This window comes from Salvia splendens, chromosome 18 (genome assembly GCF_004379255.2).
Source record: "Salvia splendens isolate huo1 chromosome 18, SspV2, whole genome shotgun sequence".
NCBI classification, from domain to species: domain Eukaryota; kingdom Viridiplantae; phylum Streptophyta; class Magnoliopsida; order Lamiales; family Lamiaceae; genus Salvia; species Salvia splendens.
In genome coordinates, this window is record NC_056049.1 from 6,936,257 (window position 1) to 6,956,153 (window position 19,897).

At 37.0% G+C, this 19,897-nt stretch overlaps 3 protein-coding genes across 7 annotated transcripts in view; 1 reads left to right on the forward strand and 2 right to left on the reverse strand.

The window, feature by feature from the left end:
• Positions 1–557: 557 nt before the first annotated feature.
• On the reverse strand, positions 558–5,326 carry LOC121777719 (probable dolichyl pyrophosphate Man9GlcNAc2 alpha-1,3-glucosyltransferase). Of its 2 annotated transcripts, XM_042175064.1 has the most exons (7): positions 4,899–5,326; positions 4,442–4,625; positions 4,230–4,337; positions 3,295–3,456; positions 2,153–2,183; positions 1,931–2,041; positions 558–1,841 (listed from the first exon to the last, which is right to left on the reverse strand). In XM_042175064.1, the coding sequence occupies exons 1-7, from the start codon at positions 5,297–5,299 to the stop codon at positions 1,402–1,404; spliced, it is 1,437 nt and encodes a 478-aa protein (XP_042030998.1). In that variant the 5' UTR covers positions 5,300–5,326; the 3' UTR covers positions 558–1,401. The 2 variants fall into 2 exon arrangements, with proteins under 2 accessions (XP_042030998.1, XP_042030997.1); XM_042175063.1 differs by having other exon boundaries at positions 1,931–2,183.
• A 1,587-nt stretch (positions 5,327–6,913) lies between these two features.
• On the forward strand, positions 6,914–10,995 carry LOC121777437 (ubiquitin receptor RAD23d-like). Of its 2 annotated transcripts, XM_042174700.1 has the most exons (12): positions 6,914–7,123; positions 7,914–8,075; positions 8,359–8,409; positions 9,020–9,093; positions 9,171–9,221; positions 9,323–9,497; positions 9,696–9,836; positions 9,917–9,982; positions 10,060–10,107; positions 10,197–10,306; positions 10,400–10,478; positions 10,678–10,995. In XM_042174700.1, exons 1-12 carry the CDS (start codon positions 7,058–7,060, stop codon positions 10,792–10,794), a joined length of 1,140 nt encoding a protein of 379 aa, XP_042030634.1. In that variant the 5' UTR covers positions 6,914–7,057; the 3' UTR covers positions 10,795–10,995. The 2 variants fall into 2 exon arrangements, with proteins under 2 accessions (XP_042030634.1, XP_042030635.1); XM_042174701.1 differs by lacking the exon at positions 8,359–8,409.
• A 405-nt stretch (positions 10,996–11,400) lies between these two features.
• LOC121777349 (protein SWEETIE-like) overlaps positions 11,401–19,897 on the reverse strand; it is a 28,311-nt gene continuing 19,814 nt past the window's right edge. For all 3 annotated transcript variants that reach the window (XM_042174583.1, XM_042174582.1, XM_042174584.1), the window contains 16 exons: positions 19,713–19,857; positions 19,554–19,622; positions 18,750–18,806; positions 18,506–18,592; positions 18,297–18,425; positions 17,961–18,161; positions 17,408–17,857; positions 17,215–17,280; positions 15,915–16,012; positions 15,744–15,840; positions 15,460–15,589; positions 13,991–14,301; positions 13,782–13,916; positions 13,494–13,658; positions 13,297–13,422; positions 11,401–12,885 (listed from right to left, as the gene is read on the reverse strand). In XM_042174583.1, coding sequence (XP_042030517.1) covers positions 11,821–12,885; positions 13,297–13,422; positions 13,494–13,658; positions 13,782–13,916; positions 13,991–14,301; positions 15,460–15,589; positions 15,744–15,840; positions 15,915–16,012; positions 17,215–17,280; positions 17,408–17,857; positions 17,961–18,161; positions 18,297–18,425; positions 18,506–18,592; positions 18,750–18,806; positions 19,554–19,622; positions 19,713–19,857 — 3,331 coding nt within the window. In that variant the 3' untranslated portion in view covers positions 11,401–11,820. The remainder of the gene's footprint in view (positions 12,886–13,296; positions 13,423–13,493; positions 13,659–13,781; positions 13,917–13,990; positions 14,302–15,459; positions 15,590–15,743; positions 15,841–15,914; positions 16,013–17,214; positions 17,281–17,407; positions 17,858–17,960; positions 18,162–18,296; positions 18,426–18,505; positions 18,593–18,749; positions 18,807–19,553; positions 19,623–19,712; positions 19,858–19,897) is intronic.

Here is a 19,897-nt window from a genome sequence, read left to right on the forward strand (position 1 = left end):
GATTCTAAAATAAAATCTAGTACTAACAGCTAAATTGAGTTGGATCGAAAAGTATATCCAAAAATCAAAATGATACAAGTCTTGATGTTTATTCAATGAAACTATCGAAGCAGGATTCAGCTTAGTATATGTATATATTTAAGGTTCATAAAAGAAATGTTTCACTTTTAATGAGTCAGATGAAGTATCGTGTATAACATGTCTCCTTTCTATGTTTCTGCATTTCACAATGGGTGTAGAAGAGTTTGGCTTTCTATTCCCTTTTCTTTGTCTTGCGATGATGAAGCTTCGGAATGAGGCTGTCCCTTTGGTTGTTGGTGGTTTGTTTGTCTGTCTATTTTGCGCATCATATTTGCTATTTGTAGAGTGATTTCACTCTGTCCCATTTGGCTGAAATTGGCCATGTGGTTCTAAACATACTAGCAAAAATCTTTGATTTATATTACTTGATATCAGTCTTTTTTCTAACATATTACTACAATACTATAGAAAAATGTATGCATGACTTCTCGGTACACATTCCTGGTGAAATTTGATGAAACAACCCAACAAAATAATTAAGTTTAAAAGAAAAGAATAATTATTCTACCTTGAATATTCTGGGAAAAATAATGATCATGCAATGTTAAGCTTATAGATATGAATATATAGACTCTCGTGTATGTGTAAGTGTATCATCATCACCAACATGAAGATGAATTCAGTTAGGAAAATGGCTGCAGCGCCCATACGGCCACATGCTGCTAAGAGTCGACTACTTACCAAAGCTACTTTACCGTGGACGAGCATTTACAGTTGCTGTATCCAGTTGACCTCTGTTACGTGGCATCAACCACCTGCTTATTTGGAAGAAAGACCATCTGCACATTTCACCATTACCATTCATTCCTACCAAAACTGGCAAACATGGTTTGACACCACATGACTTTATCATACCGACATTCCTACCATATGAGATAATCCCTTTATTACACATAGATTCCAAACAAACAATTAATCAAGCCCACATGGAAATGATGTCTCAAGTTTCATGTTCAAAAGCAAGGATAATTACTTTCACACTCGGCCACCTGACCAAGCGTAAGTGAACTAACAAGCATGAGATAAAATAACAATGCCGAATGCATGAGATAGGCAAATTGTACGAGGAAAAACTAAATCAGGCAGACTCAAGAAAATGAGTGTTTTTAGCTCCTGATCAATATCTATTCAATACAATGAGATCTGATGTGCGTGTGATATGTTAGCCTGTTAGGTATCGGGAAGCTGTTAAATCATCATTAATGGTACAGATACAGCTAAACTAGTATAGGGTATCGAGCAGAAAAGGTTTTCGAATATCTTCAATATCCTGAGGAGCTCAAAATGTGTTCGCAGTCTAATACATCTTCCTAAAGAAAATCAGAGCCTCTTCTTTTTGGTATCTGCTTCACTTGAAATCTTAGATGGTGCCCACTGTTTTATATTTATATATATCAAAATCAATACAAACTGAGAGAAACATAAGCTCATAATCACAGCTTCAAAGAGAAAAGGATATTTTTCTGGAGGAGTAACTGTTATGTAGACGATATGAATGACAAGAGAGCAAGCAGATGCAAACAATTTCAGAATAAATGGAATGGAACTGGACACTCTTGCATCTTTCCTGACACCGGGTGCATGGTAGAGTAGGACAAAAAGGCCATACAGAGCAGCATATGGAAGTACCAAATTGTCACGCCTTAAAAGAGGGAACATGGAGAGCAAAGCAGAGTGTATAAACCACTGGAAGACAAACGGTTCTTCCACAGCCAAGAAGCTTGCAGGCAGAAGTGGAAGCAGGATAGATTTCTCATGTACTGTAAAATTGAACCGTCAATTACAGATCAGATTAGATATAATGCTGGAACCAGTCGTGGACTAAGCATGAGCTGCCTGTTAGACATACCTTGGAATGAGAATAGGTAAAATGAGAACGAGCAGTTTAGCAAACCGTGCAGAAAACCACGTTTGGTTGGTGACCAAACAAGCTGGATCATGGAAGGAAGACATGTGGAAACTGTTGCAACAAGACTGAGAAGTTTCAGTGATTGTGTTGTAAACAATCTCTTCCATTTCACGGCAACTGAAGTCGTGCACCAAAAGTTTGCAACATAATCCTCGTATATACCTCTCTCAAATGGAGCTAACCGAGAAAGAACCTGTTCCAAGCATCAATTTCCATGTGTCACCTACATGTGCAAGTATATGTGGAGACTCGAGTAGTATTCGCAAAAACACAACCATTATGATAAATTTGCATTGTATGATAATTGATAACCATGAAATGGCACGTGCATTATAATACAACCACAAATGACATGAACATTATGGTTCAACCAATCAAATGACATTTTTATCAAAATTCAAGATGCCTTTTTAATTAAACAATGTAGATATAGGACTTTAACATAGAGTCCCCATGCTATCATGGATGCAACAGGCCCCATAATGGAGACGATGACAATCTGCAGGTGGCAGTGTTCAGTCCTGGCACATTCCCTGTAATACTATCATGTCCAGCTGGATCTTAGAAACAGAAAATGTCATTGCATAATCTCCAGTTCTCTTCATCCCTGAACTAATGCATTTAATAGGACCCATGTTTATGCTATAGAAGAGGCAGCTGAGAGAGAGAGAGAGACCGAGGCAACCTAGATCAGTCCTCCAGTGGTGTTTGATGTGACATAGTAAAAAATCCTACTATCAATGTGCTAAAGTAAAATTCCCATTGTATATGGTGCACACTAGAACTTTTGACATGAAACAAATAACTATTTGATTGTCTATTACATGAACGAAAAATATTGTTTCTGACATGAGGACTGCTGCTTTTATCGATTTACAATTAAGAAACTTTGTCGATTCAAAGATATGTGAGTCATGTGACATAATTTATACATTTTCTTTTCGTCAATTAAAAACTCAAGTTGTGGATATCCAAGTCCTCCAGAAACACCTCCATCTAAAAACTTAGCACTGTCTTGCACCTATGATATATGTTAATGGCTTAATGCAGCATCAAACAAACTAAAACAAGAATATATGTTTGCTGCATGCAATCATCTAAGAAGCCACGATATAAACAATTCAATTCACTCCCAAAAAAATCTTAACAAATGCAGTGTGATCTGAGACTGATCAATAACACTTGATTGCAGTAAGTATATGTGTCACATACTTCAAGAAGTGTATTTAGTTCTAATTTTTTACACTCAGCATCACACATGTAGAGCTTAAGGACAGAACGTAAATCAAAATACAGTGACATACCTCCAAAAATGCATCCACTGAATTAAGGTATGGACACCAAACTAGAGCAAAGGTCCCTAAAACCAACAAACCTAGTTTCAAAACCTCAACTATTGGACGCTGGCGCCTCAGGCACTTGCCCAAAAGATAAGTAAAAAAGGCAGGTGCATAATATGTACTCATCTGAAAGTCCAAAAAATAAGGAAAAGGTTAGGAAGCTCGGAACGTATAGCATTAACAAAATGGATGTGTGTAAATTTTACGTTAAGAAATTTCTCTCTGACAGATATCACAATCCAAGAAGTTCAATCTGCATTTTCTAAAAAAATTATGCAGTCCATTTCATGAGATATTCTGTAACTGGTTCCAGATAGTGACTTGCTATATCAAAGACAGATAGTGACCTCTACTTTACCATTCCAGAAAGGCTGCAATTCAAAAACAGAAAACAGTAACAAACTAATGAAAGCTAATATACGAAAAAATACTTATGGGTTATGTTTGGCTGTGGGCCTGTGGCTGTTGGGTACTGAGCCAAAAATGGCCAAATTAGAGTACCTTAGGCAAAGGTAAACGGTGGCACTGTGTATCAATATGCCTATACTACCTGCGACCTGATATTGACATATTTATAAGGTTTAAGACAGGCCATTAACTAGGGGATTTCATTAGCAAAATTACTAGTTTTAAATGGGAAATTCATCAACCATAAGAATAATCACTCAAGCTAGATTCAAAGGCATAGGGTTCAAAGGATGGATTATGTACTAAGACTAACTTGCTTCAATTAAACATATCAAATGAAAGTAATTAAGCTCTAGCAACTAAATTGCATGAAGTTTTACAAAATTGGAGCTCTCACTATACAACATAGTTTTTCACACAGTTACTCAAACAAGATCCAAAAAGAAATATAAATGATAATAATTTCTATTATGTCTTAAGGAGAAAAGCACCTGTTTGTGATTAAGAGCCAGGCAAAATAGCATGGAGCCAACAAGGTCTCTATTTGATAAAATTGCCGCAACAGCAGCAGCAGTTAGCCCCAAACTAATACAATTGTACTGCAAATAGGAAACAACAGAGACAACAAACGACAGGTATGAGAGGGGTGCATTAACACATTACAAGTGGGGTAACAACATTGTTCTTGCATTTCCGGGTATACCTGAAAATGGCCGTGATCAATCAAAATGAGACATGGGTTCAATAGAATCATCAAAATGTGCCAAGCCTTACTGCTCTTTTTGTCATCAGGATTCCCAGAGTAATACACAGTTACAAAATAAAGCACTGCAGGAAAGAATATCATCAAATCAGACATCAGAACCGTCCACCTCATCAACAGCTTCCTACATAAAAGCATCACGAAAATTAAAATCAGTGAATTCCATATTTTTTTCTTATAGCACTAAAGAATCTATGAAAACAAATATCCTAATTTCAAAATTTAGCTCGTATCAAACTCCATTTCAGCTAGAATTGAGCACACAAATTTTAGAATTTATTATAGTGTCTTTAGAAACTCCAATCGCAATCCTCACAAAGCATAAATGTTGACAACAAAGCATAGAATCAAACGCTTCATTATAAACCAGGATCAGAAACTCAAATAATCAGCATACCCAATGTAGGATTCGTATCCGCGAGAACTCGAAAGAGCCACCGATGCTGGATCGAAGAACCTCAGCAAAATGCCATGGAAGTAACTCTGGTAAGCAGTGAGAGGGGGGTAATCGAGTCCCCAATATTTGAGATCATTGACGGTGCTGTTGCGGTACCAGTCCTTAGGTGGAAGATTGATGGTAATCTCCATCCAGTGGCGCTGCGCCTCGTAATCGCCGAAGATCGGCGGCGTGTTGGCGCCGGAATAGGGGTGGAGCGCGACGGCGAGCCGAATGAAGACGGCGAAGAGGGCTATGCAGAGGAAGCATGATTTTGAAGTTTGGGAGATGATGAATGACCAGATTTCGGGTTCGGATATCGTTTGAGGCGAGTTGTTACTCTTCTTCTTTCCGATCGCCATTCTTGTTTTGCAGGAAAATATTTTGGGATTTAGTCTACTGTTTTCTATAGGTATTATTCATAATCTCATTTTACTAGTATTCCCGTCCCAAAAAAAATAAGAATATTTGAAATGACATGAGAACTAATGCATACTTAAAATAGTGTTGTTGGATATTAGTGATTGATAGTAGGCTCTAATAATATAAGTTATTAAATAAATTAATATATATGGGTAATGAATTTGAGAGAACTCTCCATAAATAGAAATGGAGTAATTTATATTAGTGATTAATAGTAGGCTCTAATAATATAAGTTATTAATAAATTAATATATATGGATAATGAATTTGAGAGAACTCTCCATAAATAGAAATGGGGTAATTTTATGATACGGAAGAAAAAAAGAAAGTGTCCTATTTTAGTAGTAGTACTATGTTTTAGTAGTACCCTAAATGGGGTAATTTTAGTAGTACTATATTTTTATTTAAAACGTGATATCCACTCTAACACAGTATCGTCATTGTTGAGCAAATGTGGAGGTGGGGGGCGAAAACTTTTGTTTGTTTTGGATGGTGTTGAACAATTTTTTCACAAGTGTCACACTTTAAATATTTCCATGTTTACAAACATAAGCATTTTTCTGAGATCATTGCTCGGTCATATTTTATGCAAATTATTAATGTACTCGGGAATTTGACCATTTGTTTCGAGTATTATTCATATATTTCATTTTCGTTGTATTTATTACTATTCGCTATTAGAGAATTCTGACTGTTCGCGGATTGTCTATTAACACCTTTTCGGAGATGTTGACGACGAAGAGTTCTACTATGGTTGTCTCCTACAATGAATGCTTCTTGTTTCTATTCAATGGAATCAATTAATTGCCTTCGACCGAAGTATATGTTTCACATCCAGGAAGGACATTCACATTATCAATGTGGATCCCCAATGGAAAGTTAACTTTCATTTGAGCTCGTTACCAAAATAGATTGGGACGAATCAAAATTCCGATAAGGTTTTGGACCCAAACTCTATTCCTAACAAACTGTGTAACAATTATTGTCAGCTTGGATTATATTGAAACTGAAATGATAATGACCGACATTATTTAGATTCATTACAATTGATTTTTAGAATAATAAAAACAAGAATGTATATGTTAGAGATTAATATGTGAGAGCATCTGATATTTATAAAATAAGATAGACCGCGCGTCAAGCCGCTCCCACAATAACCTAATAATTAATAAAGTAGACAAAAAAAATTATTGCTAGACATAACGTATATATTATGGATAGACCGCGTATCAAGCCGCTCCCACAATATGCGTTACGGATTCCCGCTCGACCACTCTAATGGCAATGCGATTAGGCACATAGATCAAAGCCAAGCATGTACCAAGTACCAACACTACATATATTTGAATTTGACCTTCATTATTCCCATCTCAATTTATTTTGTTGCCAAATTATAGGAAAATAATTAAAAAAGGAAACATAAAACCTAAAACGGATCACCAAAACTAATTGACACGTGTCTACTACTAATTGGTGCAGGTGTGCCGGCTAGTAACCATGCTGTTATAGCCTACATAAATTGAGCTATATAAACGCCGCGATAGGCAGCAGTTTGCAATTTGTTTGTGTGATTTGCGTGTCGTTTTTTTGGATTTTTTAAAAATTCATCGATCAGCTCCTATCTCGCCGCCGGCCACCGGAGATCGGAGCCGCATTCTCCGACGCGCGTCCGGACGTAGAGTCAGAGAACCAAAACGATGAAGATTTTCATTAAAACTCTCAAAGGCTCGCAGTTCGCGATCGAAGTGAAACCTAACGACTCCGTACGTATATCCTTTCCCCTTTCTCTCGCTATGTGCCGGTGTCGAACACCTAATTGTCTACATGTGCGCGGAATGTGTTGGATTTCCAATTAGTTGGTGTTCTATTCTATGTGGCTGGAGAGTGGCTAGGGTTTTCGAATGCTACTATTGTTTTTCGGTTTTGTTGATTGTGATTTGTTTAATGAAATGTTATTGTCATTGAAGTAGCAGTAGCAGCGTGTTTTTGTGTGTGCTTCTTGGTTGATCCTATAACAAGACGAGTATTCCCTTACTTGAGCAAGCTGAATATTGTTTCAGTTATGAATTTTGATAAATTGAGGAGGTTGTGGATGCTTAGATCATTAAATTGTGCAGTAATGTGTGAAACTTTGCACTTGTTATAGAAGATTATTGCACCAAATTCCTGAAGCATTATTTGACGCTTGTAGTTGCGCAAAATATTCATATGCAAAGAATTATGCATTTTTGGATAAATTAGAAAATGCTCATTCCTTGCTCGTTAAATGGAGAGATTAATGTGGACGTCTAATAATGGATTAGAACAAAGCTGTTGCTGTTTGCTCTTGGTCTTTATTTACTCAAAATAGAGCAGATTTTTGTAATGCAATTGGTATATAAGCCTTTTTCTATGTTGGTGCTTTTTCTTAATAAGTTAGTATACTATTTTGTTTTTATTACAAAGAAGTAATGGAGACAATCAATAAGTTACTGAATCCTTTTCTGTTGATTCTTTTTTAATTTAAAAAATTGTAGTTCAAGTTATGTCACTGTTTACCTTGATTATTTTCAGGTGGCAGATGTGAAGAAAAACATTGAAACAGTTCAGGGCTCTGCTGTCTACCCCGCAGCTCAGCAGATGCTTATCTATCAAGGGAAAGTTCTTAAGGATGAAACGACAGTAGAGCATAATGCAGTTGCTGAGGGAAGTTTTGTTGTGATTATGTTGTCCAAGGTAATTTTTAATCCTGTCTTCTGGGGAAGATTCCTGTTGCAATTTGCAGTTATTTATATCTAATTTCATCTTGAGTGAGGGTTTTATATATCAGGGGTGATTTGCAAAATATGATAAAACATTAGGATGTGATTCACTATTCAAAGGAACAATAAGAGGAAATATTTGCATTGCCCCAAGGAAAGTTGTGTCTAGGAGCCAACATATTACATTACAAGTTGATGAAAAGTATTGTAGAACATATTTGAATATATTTCTGATTGTATATCCACAATTTTGATAGAACAAGAGTTCGCAGAGTGGATCATCTGCATCTGCTGCCCCATCGAGTACAGTGAGCCACGATCTCTCTCTCTCTCTCCATCTCCCTCGTTTTGCATGTGTTTTTGGTTTCTTTTTTGTTCTAGTGGCTCAGATATTCTATATATAAGATGTTTACACGAATACGTGTTTAAAATGCTGATTTAGTACTTGATTTGTAAGGGTACAAAAACTGATACTGATGAGGTATTGATTTAGATAAATTTTCATATATGCTTATAATATTAGTTTGTTAGGTTTATGTCTCAGATTGAGTAATTTAAGCTTTAATATATTCGGCAATTGCATGCTCTATAATGTCAATTATAAAACTAACAAGCCAAACTATAACTATTATATTAGTCAAAAGACACCTTGAGAAGGGCATGATAAGAGTATTGGTCAACATTAAACATGTGGACTTAATTATACATCAGTCATTTTATGTAACTTTTATTGGTTGTCTTAGCCTTAAGTAAAATTAGCACTTTTGCTCAATGATTTTGTTCATGAATGATTTAACGAAAATCTGAAATGCATGAATTGTGCATATGTGGCTTTTGAATTAAAGCTTTTTTTACTATTTTGCTGAAAATTGTTCATGAATGATTGCTTTTGGTTGATAATTCTGTTTATTTGTGTAGGTGCAACCTGCAAGTGGCACTCCATCAGCACAACCAGTTGCAGCAGCGTCTACAGATCCATCTACTCTTGCACCGTGAGTTGATCTTGGTCCCTCAGTTTTAGCTAAATGAGTAATTTCTTCTCTTATAGTTTATTTTCCTGCATTTGTAGTCAACAATCAGAACCTGAATCTGCTTCTGTTACTGCTCCTAACCCTGCTGCGTGAGTACATCTAATCTGTTCATTACATGCAGTATTAACATTTCATGTTGTTTTGATTGCCTTCAATATTTATGATATTGCTTGTTTGTTCAATCAATCAGCTCAGTAGGCGTTTATGATCAAGTGGCATCCAATCTTGTAGCTGGAACTAACTTGGAGGGTACTGTTCAGCAGATACTAGATATGGGTGGAGGAAGCTGGGACCGAGATACTGTTATCCGTGCACTACGGGCTGCATATAATAATCCAGAGCGAGCTGTTGAATACCTCTATTCTGTGAGTCTCTTCCTGAAAATCTTGGACTCTGCTAAATTTGATTTGATCTTTAGCAGTTCCACTGACTTAAGAGTTGAAAACTTGTTCATTATTAAAAAAGTGGGAAAATAAATTCTAGTTATTGGATACAGCTGAGTCTTTTTACTCACACTCGTTTAATAGAATTGTTGTGATAACCCAATAATAATCCAATCTCAGGGTATTCCAGAGCAAGCAGAAGTTGCTCCTGTTGCTCAACCTCCTGCTGGTGCGCAGCCTCTGGTCACTTCAATCTATGATACACAGCCAGCTGTACCTTCCGGTGGACCAAATGCTAATCCTTTAGATCTTTTCCCACAGGTACAGATACAACTTGATTATAAATTTCTTTATTAAAAAAATAAATCTAAGGACAACTCTAATTGGTTTTCTTGGGCTAGGGTCTCCCAACAATGGGATCAAATGCAGGTGCTGGAAGCTTGGATTTTCTTCGCAATAGTCAACAGGTTTGAAACATTGTTTTCTATTAGTTGTGATGTTTGATCAGTTTGGATTCCATGTAACTGTTTCCTTCCCCCCTCAGTTCCAAACCCTGCGAGCTGTCGTGCAAGCCAATCCTCAAATCTTGCAGGTACTTATTTGTATTTTTAGTTAGTATCAGCAACTTTTAGGTGTCACTGGGAATGTTTTCTTAAGATTGTTTCATTCTTTTGTCTGTAGCCTATGCTCCAAGAGCTGGGAAAGCAAAACCCTCAGCTGGTTCGGTTGATTCAGGAACATCAGGCTGACTTCCTACAGCTGATAAATGAACCTGTTGAAGAGGGGGAAGGGTGAGAAATTGAATATTCATTATCATACTCCACTGTCTCTTTAATTTCCCTCTGAAAATACCTTTTGACCGTCGAGTTTTGTGATGTCTGTAGGAACATATTAGGGCAACTTGCTGATGCAATGCCGCAGGCTGTAACTGTTACACCAGAAGAGGGTGAAGCAATTGCACGTGTAAGTTCTTCCATCCTAAATAGCTGATTTCTGTGTTTTATCATCTCACTACTCAGTTAAGGCCTTCACGTGCTAGTTGATCTCTCGTTATGATTACTGATATGTCGATCTCCGTACCTAGGTCATCTTCTATCCCTAGCAGTTCACTACACAGCTAACTCTAACTTAAGTTTATATATCCTGGTTTGTTGGCTTGTAGCTCGAGGCAATGGGTTTCGATCGTGCATTGGTAGTGGATGTATTCTTTGCCTGCAACAAAAATGAGGAGCTTGCGGCCAACTACCTATTAGACCACATGCACGAGTTTGATGACTGAAATTTTGTTGATTTCTTCTTATGTACAATGTTTTTGTCTTCTTGCTAGCTCGTCGGTATTCATATATTCCCCAGATAAGATAGTATTTTTGGAACATTTTGTCCCAATTCCCTGTTGCCTTTTACTGCCTAATCATACATTTGGACTTCGCCATTCATTTCTAGTAACTGAAGCAATTTAATCTTCTCGCATTGAATTCAAGTGCCAGATTGCTGGAAGTGTGAAATCGTTACGTTTATTTGTCCACTGATTTATCTGCTATGCTAATAATAGGAAATACTATTATTTTTGCATTACTGTAAATGTTGTTTATATACATCCATCTACGAAAATTTGTACAATTTTATTTTCCGCCCGTCCACAATATTTTTTTTATCACTTTTAACAAGTGGGATCCTAGCCAATGTGCCATTTATTTGTTTAAAATTTGTGTTGCCTAGTGTAGCAATTTTTTTGTGCAGCCGAAAATGAAATTGTAGAGCAAATTTTCATTGTGAAATGGATGCAGCTTAAGATTAGTATTCGTTTCATTGTAATGCAGCTTAAGATTAGTATTCGTTTCATTGTAATGCAGCTTTAAATTGAATCCATAATTGCAAATGTGAATATTAGAAAACTATGATTTGATTCCAAGTAAAACACAGTGGAGCTCTTAGGTAAAAGTCACCCTAACACCTACACACACAAGAAGCAATGACCATTCATTCATTACAAACAAAGAAATGAGAAAATATCATATCCGATTTGTGATTTCAACTCTCGGCTCGATTTTTCAATCTTCACGAAAAAACTATTATCTCCCAGCCTACTACAAATGAATAAACCATAATTCTTTTGTAATGGGATTGTGGGCACTAACTAGCCTGTTAAAAAATAGTCCCTCGAACAAAAAGAGGATAATAGCTTAATGTACTGTCATGACTGCAGTGGGCCAGCAAACGATCATGAATTCATCAAGCACGTAACCTTCGCTAGCTACCAGAAAATGTTAGTCCCCAACCACTCCCATGGCCTACTTATGTAAAGTCACTCTCTTGCCAACATGGTGCTGTCGTTTTCTGAATCATTAGGAGGCGAACTGCGCTGCTCATATAGATTACTCGTTTTCTCATGATGCCCTGAGTTAGAGCTCTCTACTGCAGATGTGTCTTCAGAATCATCGATTGAGAGTGCTGAGATGTTTTGGTCAATGTTATTGTTCTCTTCAAGAGGATGCTCACTAGATGGCTCATCATTATCCGCTGATAATTCTGTAGGTTGACTACCTTGCTCTATGGTGAGAGAAGTCCCCAAACGATGCTCATCAGACGGATTGTCATATGAGTCTGTGCTATCTATACATTGAACATCCAAAACAGTTTGATTGTCTTCCCTGTTTGGTGATTTCACCGAAGGTGAAATATGTTGATTCTCAATTTGATTGGACTGAATGCTGGCCAGCCCTTCATCTGCACCTGGAAACACCTCTGCAGACTGCTGATGATCGCTAGAACCATCTTGAGGTCTCTGGTTATCTTCTATCTGATCGTTACCATCTGCTACATAAGACGTACTTGCAGCTTCACCAAACTCATGTTCTTCAGTGTTTGAGCCTTCTTTAGTGCTAGGAGAGTGCTCTTGGTCATCACTGTTTCCTCCACTGTTATTGCCTGAGATGGATGGGGATCTTTCCAGAGCTGGAGCAGTGTCATCGCCTGCGATGGATGGGGATCTTTCCAGAGCTGGAGCAGTGTCATCACCTGCGATGGATGAGGATCTTTCCAGAGCTGGAGCAGTGTCATCGCCTGAGATGGATGGGGATCTTTCCAGAGCTGGAGCAGTGTCATCGCCTGAGATGGACGGAGATCTTTCCAGAGCTGGAGCAGTTTCATTGCCTGAAGCTGGAAAAGACTGGAAAGTGTCCCAATCATCTTCCTCATCTTCGTCTTCCACACTACTGTTATTAGACTCCTCTGGGGGGTCTGCTAATGGAACAGGATTCTGCATTACAATTTGCGGAGTCTGTGAAGGTAACTTTATCACTAGGGGTGGTCCAGTGGATGCCATGGGTTGTGGGTTCTTATCTTGGACGACAGAAGCACGGATTATATCCTGAAAACAGGGAAGTAAAATCAGTGAACAAATCAAGATTTCCAATTCCTATGTTACTCACAACAGCTTACTTTGCAAAAGACTAAACCTCTGTTCTTAAGAATGGCGTATGGTAACATTAAGGGAAAATACTGGCAATAATCGGAGGGGGGAGCAAGGGATAATGTTCAAATAAAGTAGAGAACAAGAAAAATAAAAAAACATCAAGAATAAGAACAATAATTGGCAATTATTGTTTTGCGACCCATTGCACTGCATGTTGTGTGGCAGATGCAGGACAGTTTTCATGATATGAAAAGAACCGAGAAAAGCAGAACAGCACTTGGTATAGAATAATTATTACTTCAACTTTAGAGCTTGGAGTTGATACAGAGAGGAGTATGCCAGATAAAATAAGAGAAACAAAAGAACCTGAAGCTGCTGTCTTCGTGTAGCAGGCATTGCCAAAAGAATATCCTTGACAGAAGATGCTGAACTAGGAGTTTGAGCAAGTTGTGCGACGAGCTTAACAGCAATGTTCTGTAAATCATGAGCCTCCTGGAATTGACCTTGATGATTAGAGCAGGCAAGCTTAGACAAATGTGAAGGGACTGTAACATTGGCATTACCTGAGAAAGGGAGCCACCAGACGTCGCAAATATCATCAGAACAGATTCCAGAATAAGATGTATTAGGCCTTTCTCATAATCACACTCTTTTGACACTGTCTGAAGAAGCATTAGAAATTTGAGACACTCCCCAGCAATAGCAACTGCTTCTCTGTTAATAGGGTTCTGCACCCAAAAAATCATATGGTAGGCCAATTAGAATGTGAAACTGGCATGATTTCAATTATAATAATAAAAATAATGATAGTTATTTTTAGTATTATCAAATTATTGTAGGAACACTCTCACCTCTAAAATGTTGTGGAGAATGACAAATATATCACCAACAAGCTCCCCATGGTAGAAAATTAAGAAAGGATCAGATTCTGCACCGATCCGTTTTTTTAGCATGACTTTCACAACTTGCAAGACAACTGCTTGAATCTGCATGCAGACTCTCAGTCATTAGTTTGTACTATGTGAATTCATCAATATAGAGATATTTTTGAAATGGTAACCTGTATATCAGGATCAGTAAGCACAGCTCGGGTACACTCAATACTATGATGCAAAACTCTATAAAAGACAGGATTCATTTCTTGTCTCTCTCCAGGAGCTTCGAAAGTATAAACTAGAGCGGCAGAAGTAAAAAGCTGTTCCACTGAATAGGCAAGCTTCAACAGCAGCACCTTGCGCAGGTTGGACCTCTTCTCTTCTAGTTGATGAATTGCTTGGACACAGTCATTAGTCAGACTAACTGTTGCATCTACACTAGCTCTGGTTATTGATACAAAGTGTGTAATGCCATCAGCCTCAAGTTCAGATTGTCCTGTGAGGAAAGAAACCATCTTGTTGACACATAATTATGCTACTCAAAGGAAACATAGTACATCCAGAACAATATCCTAGTTTTCCAGGATACAGATAATAAGATGAAACCAGGTGTTACTCAATATAAAACCCTCAGAAAACAGTTTATTTAATTATATAACTATGTCCTACCACTAGGTTAGGTCATTATCCTTCTATTATAGCTTATGTCTAATTAGTAAGTGTATCTTCTTCAGGGCACAGCTCACGAGATACTACAACAGCATTTTAAGAGCAATGCTGTATTATTATTTGTTTTATACTTTTATTTTGTGAGTCAATTGAAAAGTTATACACACGTAAAGCTCCCTACCTCAACGAAGGAAAAAAAATCTTTACATTGATTTTCTGTCTGAGGTAAATTATTTCAATTGTGAAAACTGACCTCTAGATTGTTATATCGTCTTGCTTACTTCTCAAAGTGCAAGACCAGGTTCTTACATGGTCAAACTGCAAGCCAGTAATGGCTCACCTAAAAAAGCAGGCTACACTGTAGCCTCTAGCCTCTGAAGCTTTTTAGCCAGATGGAAGAAAATAAACTAAAAGATATAGAGAGCCAAGATCAGCTTTGAGCAATAGCCTTGAAACTCCCAAGTCATATATATGATGATTGTGTCCGAGAAAGAGAGATTCAAGACCCTCTTCACAATCATATGTGGCTCAAAATAAGAATGGAAGTTAGATGCCTAATTATGACTCTAACTCTTAAAGTTTGATAAAGTTGTTGCGTGGAGTACCCATTTTCGACACTAGTGCTTATCCAGATATTTTTCAAACAAAATACTCCTATCAGATAAGAAAGCAGATTGGTGGGTGTAAGAAAATTGAGAAACTCATGATTCCAAGAACAATCCTACATTGGCATGTCAGTGAAGGAAAGGAAAATCCATTAAGTAGTAGTCTCCTATCAGATAAGAAAGCAGATTGGTGGATGTAAGAAAATTGAGAAATTCATGATTCCAAGAACAATCCTACAGTGACATGTTAGTGAGGGAAAGGAAAATCCATAAATAGTAGTCCATCAGTATTATAGGAAGAAAATAGTACTAATAAACTTTTAATAAGCTGGTGGTGATCTAATATTGCTTATCAGGAATCAAAGTCAAGAGGTACTTGCCGAGTTTTTTCAATGAAGAAGTAATGGTCTGGCTAAAGTAGGTTATTCTTGAAAGGGCCATCTCAGTTGATGCTTCTCCGATGCACTTGTAAGAAATAAGGAGAAAGGGCAACAATAACTTTAGCTGCATCTGCATGAAAGAGCAAGGTAATAATAAGTGACACAAGTATGATAAAATGCTCCAATGCTTCAGGCCTTCACATACAAATAACTTGATGTCGGTACTTTTAATGATCAGCAGACTAAAATTTCGGCACTCAGTTACCATCACAAATGTATCTTACCTTAGCTTCAGAGCGTACCAATAGAGTTGAAGCAGCATTAAGTGCAACAGAAATATCTTTTTCCCAGCCTGACGGTTTCTGACAACTCCCGTCATAACTGAAAAAACAGCATCGTCATTTCACCTGTTATTCTTGGGATTGGTGAATACATATAACATAATATATTGTTACCTTAATAGCACTTTAAAGAGAGAAGTTAGACATAGTTCTGTTGCCAAATACGTGAAACTCTCCACTAAAAGGAACTCATTAGGACAGTTCTGAATAACCTGCCAAGGCCAGCCAAGAAATAATTGTTATAACAATCATGTACAATGAAACTCCCCTATAATAGAGCACACAGACTTTTCAAGCTTTTAACAGTACAAATCAGTATACAAGCATGGTTTAAATTAACTTGTGCATACAATAATTTGTGAATAACAAAGCAAAGCATTATGTTTTAGCTAAAGTTGAGAGCAGTGAAGTTTACTTAGGCTCAGTTCAGTATCATGGAATTGGGCTTGCGGAATTGGAAGTGGAGCTTTCAGTTCCAAATTCAATGTTTGGTAATTGGTACCACAAAAAAATTGGATTTGGAATCGATCACAATTCCAATTCCTCCCGATTCCACAATTTGACTTCCATATCAAAAGTAGATAATTGGAATTCCAAATAGTTATAAAATTGGGCACCTTCACAGTTCACACACTACACACACTGGACACTCACTTCATATCAATTCCTTCAAATTCAATAGGGTATACTCCCTCCTCCCACGAAAAATAGAGCACATTTGCCATTTTTGGTTGTCCACAAAAAATAGAGCACATTTAGAAAAGGAAAGTTTTCAACAACTTCTCTTACTTTTTTCTCTTCTCTTCTACTAATAATATGGACCCCACATTCCACTAACACTACTCTCTTACTTTTTTCCCTTCTCTCTTACTTTACCAATTCTACATTAAAACTCGTGCCATTCACAACGTGTCCTATTTTTTGTGGACGGAGGGAGTATCATTTTTACCTAATAAAGGATTTGGAATTGATTCTATTCCTTCAAATTCAATTATGTAGAATTCTAATTCCAATTCCATGCACCGAACGGACCCTTAGATATCTTGTTCTTACATGCTGATAAAAGTGAGAGTTCCTCTATTTTAAACAAGGAAAACTCATTTATAAAGAAAAATACAACTACACAGGAGATAGCGAAATCCAAAATTAAAAAAAAAAAGAAATCTGACCAAAATTACACTGCTCTAAAATATTAGTACATAACTCCAAATTATTTAAAATCCCTTATTTCTTTTCTAAATCAATTGACCAACTATTTCGAGATTACCAAATAAAAAAGATCAAATTTTATTTGCACAATAATGGGCCATATAACTAGGTGGTAATGTGAACTAAGTTCATTTCTTTGTTTTTATATGGTTAGCTTCATCTGCCAAACAGATGAGTTATAAAAGAAGAGAACCAAAATTGTTACCTGTGATAGAAAGAAGACTGCAAGATAATCCCATCTATCTTCCCCAAAAACTAGATACGAGAATACCTGCATTCAGTGTGTAAAGTTACGGATTGAGAGCCACAACAGGTCACATCCATTTTTTAAAGTGAAGTCATTCTATTGTGCCTTCCCTTTGTAATTTGTAAGAGACTGAAATTCTAGGCATGCATACCTTCAGTAATTCTGTGCACACATCCAAACTGAGATATCCAGAACTGAAGAAACTTTTGGTGGACATAAATTGAAAGACAGAGGAGAAAATATTCTTCAAACTAGAAGAAGAACTGGAGTCATCGGCTAAGATTTTACTGCTGAAATTGGATTTTATTTGACAAACTGGTATAATATTATCTCTGGGTGTAACATCTTGCTCCTGAAACAGAATCAGCAGTAGGAAACCCCACAAAAAGTTGAAATCATCAATCTGAAACTCCACCATGCCGTGTCCAGACGTATGAATATTTTCTATTCTATCTGTTGGAGGAGATTCAATCAAATCAGAATTTGCAGGAACTGCGTCCAACACCAGTGCTTGTAGAATTACTGGCCAAGCTTCTTCTAGACATGGGTGCAGCTCAGCTGATACAACTGATGATTGGATTCCATCAAGAAATGGCTCCCACTGTATCTCAATCAATCAAGGAAAGAATGTTTCAGTTTAACAGTTAGTGATCAAATTTTAGTTGAAGTAGGTGGCTCAACTGAGAGAAGAAGGTAAAGCTCACATTATCCAAACGTAGGTGGAAATGAACGATGTTATAGTCCTTTAAAAAGGAAAGCCAATATGTTCCTAGAGTGCTTGAACTCTTAGCGAACAGTGGCAACAGAGCTAGATACTCATCAGAAATTTCATCACCTTGTTCCCTTAAGGATGCAAACATGTAACATTTAAGAGATGCATAGACCGTGAGAAGCCTGACTTTTATCTGTAATCACCAAAACAAAAGATAAGCATCTCAGAAAGACTCCTAGATGTTTTCGTGCTGATGAACTAGCAGTCTAGCACAGAAGAATGAATAACTTGACAAAGCTACATAACAAGTTAAAAAAGGCAAGTGGACCTTGCATGACACCCATTCAGCATATGATGGATAGAAAAGATCATTGAAGTCATCCAATGGGCGTGAAATCAATGAAAATATTCTCTTGACTGCAACTTGATCTCGGCTAATAATTCCACTAGTTAGCATCTGGAAACCCCTAGATGTCAGACCATCTGAATTCATAATTGAAAATTTACTTTGAACAAATATCTGCATGTTTTCTATACCTTAGTGGCTAATTGCAGGCCTGCTTCCAGTAAAATTGGGCCTGATAATGAGTCCAAAGCACTTCGGACAGCAGACACCAGTTGGGCCTAGAACCAGTAATTCAAGCTACAATAAGGACTCTGACTAATATGTTGCAATTAGGCATGAATAGCTTCTCAGGAGATATTATAAAACAAGTGTCGATAGCTAATTAAGCACAAGAATTTAAACGACCGCGAAAGTATAGCAACCATGGTAACAAACCTGATACTGTTCCACAAGGAGGTGATCAGGGAGCTCAGGGTCCGGAATTGCTGCAAACTGACCACACATATAATGATATAAGAATTTACTCAATCAATTACTATCTTAAACAACACTTATTCTATTCTATTGAAACCTTGAGTGTTTAGGGAATCGCCACTTCGGAGAATATGGGTGGATTGCAAGAAAATCTGTGACCGATGTTACTTTCTTTTATTTTAAATCCACATTAAACTATAGTAAGTGAGTACTTTGGATTTGAGTGACTAACTAGAAACCAGTAATGACTATCTCATCTAATAAAATTGGAAATGTATTATCCATCTCTTTCTAGTTAGTACATCGGAGTATGCAAGATGTAATTATTATATCATATTTAATCTAACATATCCATATTCCATACAGAAAAAAAAATTCCTCAAACTAAACAAGCCCTAAATACTTCAATCACATGTGTCTGAATTTTCTCCTACGTTTCATCCACGCCCAGGTTAAAAATATAATCTGTTAGTACTGCAAATAAGCTAGCAAGAATGGATGTCATTTACTTGAATTAGAATAGAAATCTTGACTGCAAAAAGCTTGAACATAATGTATTCGTTAAGAATTGAAGTTCTTCATGGAATGTCACAATCAAGTTATCTCCAATTATTGAACACCTTCTTTGGGAAGGCAAGCATACTTTCCACATTGATAAATATAGAGCCAAAATTGAGAAATTAACTGAAGGTCATATATATGATACCGTAATCTAGTTTGTTATCTGGTCATAAAAACAAGTAATGTTTAGGTGAGGTGAAGTACCTTATCCATTATTGTACACAGAAGTGTAACACCGATTGGCCGCATTTTCTCTAACTGGATGGTGCTTATCTACAACTCATGATTAGGAATCAGAAATACAGTTCTTTGTGCAACAAATTGACGTACAATTTTAAGATGGCTGCTTAATATGTAGACCACCTGATAAGCAAGAGAAATGATCTCTTGCAATTGAAGAACCAGCCAGTCTCCTGAAAGATGCCCATTAGCATGTGGTTCCCTCGCCAATGAGAGGTCAAAGTGAGCAGGACTGTCACCAACAGCTTCAGGAAGATGATTCAAGCACCTAATTCGAACCAGACTCATAATTTCAGTCACACATCACA

Bases quoted from the DNA above. Each gene is read 5' to 3' on its own strand.
- LOC121777719 (XM_042175063.1), bottom strand. From the start codon at position 5,299: ATGGCGATCGGAAAGAAGAAGAGTAACAACTCGCCTCAAACGATATCC. The intron at 4,626-4,898 runs GTATGCTGATTA...GCTTTTATGTAG, and splicing joins GGATACGAATCCTACATTGG to GAAGCTGTTGATGAGGTGGA. The intron at 2,184-3,294 runs GTATGTCACTGT...TGCTTGGAACAG, and splicing joins CAGTGGATGCATTTTTGGAG to GTTCTTTCTCGGTTAGCTCC.
- LOC121777437 (XM_042174700.1), top strand. From the start codon at position 7,058: ATGAAGATTTTCATTAAAACTCTCAAAGGCTCGCAGTTCGCGATCGAA. The intron at 8,076-8,358 runs GTAATTTTTAAT...CAATTTTGATAG, and splicing joins TTGTGATTATGTTGTCCAAG to AACAAGAGTTCGCAGAGTGG. The intron at 9,498-9,695 runs GTGAGTCTCTTC...ATCCAATCTCAG, and splicing joins CTGTTGAATACCTCTATTCT to GGTATTCCAGAGCAAGCAGA.